This window comes from Euphorbia lathyris, chromosome 1, assembly GCF_963576675.1.
Source record: "Euphorbia lathyris chromosome 1, ddEupLath1.1, whole genome shotgun sequence".
In the NCBI taxonomy this organism is placed as follows: Eukaryota; Viridiplantae; Streptophyta; class Magnoliopsida; order Malpighiales; family Euphorbiaceae; genus Euphorbia; species Euphorbia lathyris.
In genome coordinates this window covers 3088116-3093700 of record NC_088910.1, presented here as the reverse complement: position 1 = coordinate 3093700, position 5585 = coordinate 3088116, and the positions used below count along the sequence as shown (strand labels likewise).

At 36.1% G+C, this 5585-nt stretch overlaps 1 protein-coding gene across 3 annotated transcripts; it reads right to left on the bottom strand.

Annotated features, from left to right (window-relative positions):
* Positions 1–2467: 2467 nt before the first annotated feature.
* On the bottom strand, positions 2468–5294 carry LOC136220753 (cytochrome P450 726A27-like). 3 transcript variants are annotated; one of them, XM_066009265.1, is made up of 3 exons: positions 4392–5294; positions 2958–3402; positions 2468–2858 (listed from the first exon to the last, which is right to left on the bottom strand). In XM_066009265.1, the coding sequence occupies exons 1-3, from the start codon at positions 5271–5273 to the stop codon at positions 2773–2775; spliced, it is 1413 nt and encodes a 470-aa protein (XP_065865337.1). In that variant the 5' UTR covers positions 5274–5294; the 3' UTR covers positions 2468–2772. The 3 variants fall into 3 exon arrangements, with proteins under 3 accessions (XP_065865337.1, XP_065866002.1, XP_065864936.1); XM_066009930.1 differs by having other exon boundaries at positions 2468–2755; XM_066008864.1 differs by having other exon boundaries at positions 2468–3402.
* Positions 5295–5585: the final 291 nt, after the last annotated feature.

Here is a 5585-nt window from a genome sequence, read left to right as displayed (position 1 = left end):
GACCGTAATAACCGGTTAATCGATACTCCGGCAAACCCTGTAACGAGACACAAACATCAATAAAGTTATTAGAGAATTCCAACAGCCTGACGCTGCCCCTAGTTTTCCACATGAGTGTCAGGCCCCCTCATGTGTTGATGGGTTCCACACTAAAAATTCCACTGTGTTGAATTAACTCTATTTTAGCCCGTCTACACTTAACTTCCATCAGAAAAATGAATTCAGGCCTAACCTTGCGGACAAGATCATGTAGCATACGAACTGTACGTGGATTGCCCATACCACGACAGTTTCAGCTCAGGGTGCTCATTGATCACAGTGGGCCTGTGATTCAGGACCTACCATATTGTTTGTCGGACAGGTGTTCACTACAAACTCTGACCCCTTCTCAGAACTTCCCTCCTTATTTGTACCCGGTATTAATTTCCCACGAGGGTCAGGATCCTGTCTTCGACGCTTTGGGTCGATCACTTCAATATCGTCATAGCCTGGACTATTTACCTCATTCTGTAAGTGGACCTGGCCCTGCTGGCCTCCCTGTCGATCTCCCTGTCCTTCGACATCCCTAGATAAATGCCCGGCCTACGGAATAGCAAATGGCGCTGAGCTGCTAGCTCGTATATCACCCTCCTGGACCGAGGGAGGTGAAGTTAGAAGCCACTTAGAAACAGAAGGCTGAATTGATCTACGCATGGGGGCACGTAGCCAAGGCCCATACGCCTTTTCAGTAGAATCCGGGTTCTGGATTTCTAGCATTGCGGGGCAGAACTTATCAGGGTGGCCTATCAGTCCACAGAAAAAGCAGAACATTGGCAGCTTCTCATACTTGAAATTAATCCAAGAAACTTCCCCGCCCTGTTTACTGATCTTCATTTTTCGTTTAATTGGCTTGGTAACATCCATGGATACTCGAATGCGAAAGAAGGGCCTACCTATTCCATTGAAGTTGTTGTTATCAGATTCGATAAACTGCCCCAGAAAGTTGCCAATCCTGACCATGACATTATCAGAGCAGAAGCCATTGGGTACGTCATGCAATTGGACCCAAAAGTCAGCGTGTGTGAGGGTCTTCTCATGAGGATTTTCCCCCTCATCCAGTTTGCTCAGGAGCAGAAGTTGCTGCTCAAAGGGACCGCTAGTGATAACTCTTTCCCTTTCCAGGGGGTGGAAAAAGGTAAAACTAAACCTGTTAGGTCCTATTTCATCAATACATAGCCCTTTGGAAGGGCGCCATAAGTTCACCATTGTGTTTTTCATATATAGGACTTTACAGTTCCTATCAGTTAGAAAGGAACCTACGAGGCTCCAAGACGGGGGACGGGTATCTGCCGGAACATCATCAGAGGATAGAACTAGGCCAGAATTCACCTCGTCCTCCAGCGTTAGAGCTGCTCCCTAGGCTTCCAATGTATCCATGGCAGTAAAACGTATGGCGCTGGTGACTGGGGGCAGTGAACGGCGACGGCGGCGATAGTGTTGTGAGGCTCGTCAATAGCAAGAGTTTGAGAGGTAGAAGGACTCGTCAATAGCGAGAGTTTTTGACAGTGATTTATTTATTTGTATCTTTTATTTATTCTTTCTCTTTTCAATTTTTTTTTTTGCTAGTTAAATTTTGATTATCTAATTATTGTAATACAATATTATTGTAAAACACATGAAGAATCAATATAATTATCAAATTAAAACAAAATAAAAAGTTGATATTAAAAAAATATATTTGCAAATTCATTTGAATAAATCCTATTAATTTTGCACTAAAAGGGTAAGAAATACCATTTTTATGGAGTTAAGGAGGTAAATATGATCATAAGGGGTGAGAAATACCACTTTTATGGAGTTAAGGGAGTAAATAGGACATTCGATGAATTGGGGAGGGGTAAAAGGACCAATTTGGACAAGTTAAGGGGGTGAGAAATACTATTTTTGTGGAATTAAGGGGGTAAATAGGACATTCGATGAGTTGGAGGGATAAAATAACCAATTTGGACAAGTTAAGGGGGCTGGAGAAGCATTAAACTTTTTTTTATGTGTAATTACTATAGAAAACTATAAAAACCTTAATTCAAATCGTTATGAAAAAAAAATATAATTTTAAATACATATGAAATGAATTACACATTTTTAATTGAATTACATATTCAACTAACTAATTTGGAAATCAAGGATTTAAAGGTTAATGGATAGAAAAATAAATAATCAAAGGTTTAATGTGTCCAAATAAAAAAATCAAGAATTTAATACACTATAAAAAAAAAATGAAATAGCAGGAGTCTCAAGATGCTTTTTACCAATATTCTTTGCACGTGATGTAATTTTATGGTTTTGACCATGATAATGCATGAACATTATTTATTCACTTAGGCCGCATTTGTTTCCTTGAAAAATATTGTGTAATGGAAAATTTTCCTAAACAAACAAATATGGAAAAATTAGGAAAATATTTTTTTACACAATACTTTTTGACAAACAAACGATGCCTTAATTTGTTTAACTTTGCTTTGCAGACAAACATAGATTTTGCACTTATGGATTTTTTATTTTGCGGAACAAACATCATACTTTAACACTTACATGTAATACATACATAATGCCGGAGTTAGGACTCTAAATTTGGAAGTGTAATTACACCACTCTGGAAACATTTGTTTAGGTAAAAGACCGGCCATTTGGAACTATCCCTTGTAGGATGAATTCGGGTAACTGAGTGTGCAATGGATTCACTGTGCACTCCACAATGCACCCTGTAGCGCCGCCTCTGTATATAAAATATAATCAAGAGTTCTTTGAGTCCAAACTAACTTGATAGGGAATAGGAATCAATTTAAGGTCTATCTTTTTCCTAACAGCACCACCGACATCTTCAAACATATCAAGAGTTTCAGGTGTGATTTCATCAGCAAGTTTCCAATCAAAATGATATAATAAATTTGCGAGGAAAAGCTCTAAATTAGTAATACCTAAAGTCATTCCTGGACATATTCTCTTTCCTGCACCAAACGGTATTAATTCAAATGTTGTTCCCTTATAATCAAATGCGCAATCTTCAAATCTTTCTGGATAGAACTTTTCGGCTTCTTTCCAAGTATTGGAATCTCTTCCGATAGCCCAAGCATTCACAATAATTCTAGTTTTTGGATGAATGTCGTATCCATCGATTTGTGTTCTTTCTCTGCATTCTCTTGGAATCAATGCACCGGGAGGATGTAGTCTTAGAGTTTCTTTAACCACTAACTTGAAGAATTTCAAATCTTGAAATGTTGATTCTTCAACCTTTCCTTTTTCACCAAATACTCGTCTTACCTCTTCTTGTGCTTTTCTCATTTCTTTTGGGTTCTTCATCAACTCTGCCATTGCCCATTCTGTAACTTTGGAAGTTGTTTCGCTTCCGACGGTATACATTTGCTGCAACGAAAAAATATTAAACCGTTATGTAAGAAATCTAAGAAAAGCGCAGAGAAATAGGGGTCATAGAGGATCCATCGACCTCCAGACTCTAACAAAAATAAAAAAATTTATTACATAAATTCTAAACGTATAATTTTCGTTTCTAGTTCCACTCTATTCAAAATTTGTTATGGATTTAGCATGAGTGAAACCAATCAATATTGATGTCATGTATATGCATTTATTTCTAATTGATCTTTGTTTATGGTTGTAAAAAAAGTTAGGTGCTAGTCGGACGAACAAGACCCTTGAGAATTAATCAAGAATTAGTTGGATTTGTATTATTGTATTTTTTTTTAATATAAATGCAATTAAAATATGTATTGTACTATCTAAAAACAATAGTATAAAATGATTTAATATAGAAAAATATGTATATTTGTAACATATATCTTTGAAAACATGTCAAAAGAAATATTTCAACAATAATATCATTGAAACAACCGAAACAAGTAAAAAATAATATCCATCAATAATATTATAATTAACCAAAAAACTACAAAACAATGTTCAAAAGTTAATTATAATAAAGCAAACATCTAAAAGATTATCGGATTTTGTTGATCATTAAAAAATAATGTCCATCAATAGTATCTGATAATAAACAAAATTTACCAAAAACCACGACAATATTCAAAAAATTATGATAAAACAAACAATCAAAATAATAATGACAAAAAATATATTTTTTGTTTTGATCGCCTAGACGGCTCCTAGACAATTCCTACAGTCAAGGAATCAAAACACGCCCAAGGAACCTATAGGTGGGGAAATCGTAACAAATCCTTGATTTTAACGGTCTAAACGGTTCAAGTCACCTTATTTTTTTAATTACATACGTTTCAAGCTCAATGAACATTTATATGTAAGGATATAAATGTAATTTTTCGGTCTTATCTATCAGTTTAATTTTTTTTTACTAGACAATAAGTAAAATACATACTAACCAGAATGGATGCTTTGATGCTTTCATTAGTCAATGGAACTTGAAGATTTCCATTTTTCTGTAGATTCAAAAGAACATCCAAAAGATTATCAGATTCCAAAAATTTCTTAGCTTTATGTTCACTAATAATCTCTTCAAGTATTTGATCTGTCTCCTCATGTAAACTCTGCGGTTTTGACCTAACTCCACTAATATAATGAAGTAATTTCCACGTCGGAAAAGCATCCGCGACGCCAAAACTCGTCGCAGTCTCGTTAACTCCGTCGGCAATACTCAACAATCTTTCTTTTTGCTTGCAATTCTTACCAACAGCAGTTCTTATCATGATAGAATTTGTAAACTCAAATATGATCTTGGTAAGATTCACCGGCGATCCGCCTTTCGAACGGAGGAATTTCATCGCATCCAAAACCTCTTCCTCCCGGATTAACCTAGAACATTGAACTCGTTTCGCGCTGAGAAATTCAAGTATCCAAATTTTCCTCATCTGTCTCCAATGATCTCCATATGAACCAAACAAGATATCGTGGCGATCGTACATCACGATCTGCGCATCCAACACGAGAGGGCGTTCCGCGAATGATTCAGCCTGAGTTTTCATAACTTCTTTGGCTGCTTCAGCTGAAGAAATTACAATTGCTGGAACTTGACCAAGTTGAATACTCATAACAGGCCCATAGATTAGGGCTAAAGCTCTAAAACGTTGATGAGTTAGATCAGAACTGAGTAATAAATGAAGAAGATTACCTAAAATCGGAAACTTCCATGGTCCCGGAGGAGGATTCGAGTTCTGATTCTGTGTTTTTCTTCCTATTTTTAGTATAATCAAGATAAGGAGAGAGCAGAAGATGATTGGAAAAGAGGGGATTTGCAGCAGCTCCATTTGAAAGTGTTTGAAAGTGTTTGAAAGTGTCTGAAAGTGCAATGAATGCATATGTGAACTTCTATTTATTTCTAATCTAAATAGTAAATGTTAGGGTAAATAATTTATTAGTCCCCTACATTTTACCTAACACACTGTTTAGTCTCCCTATTTTGAAAAACACATTATAAGATCCTTATCTTTTGTGACGGTCAACCATTTGGTCACTCTGTCTATTTTTTTTTAGACTTTTAACGGTTATATTTGGCATAAACAGATAGATGGAAAATAACAAAGTAACATGGTCATTTTGTATTGTGCTATAGCTGTCTT

Coding starts and splice junctions, on each gene's coding strand:
- LOC136220753 (XM_066008864.1), bottom strand. CDS start 5,273: ATGGAGCTGCTGCAAATCCCCTCTTTTCCAATCATCTTCTGCTCTCTC. Junction 3,403..4,391: donor GCATCAAAGCATCCATTCTG/GTTAGTATGTAT, acceptor TTTTCGTTGCAG/CAAATGTATACCGTCGGAAG.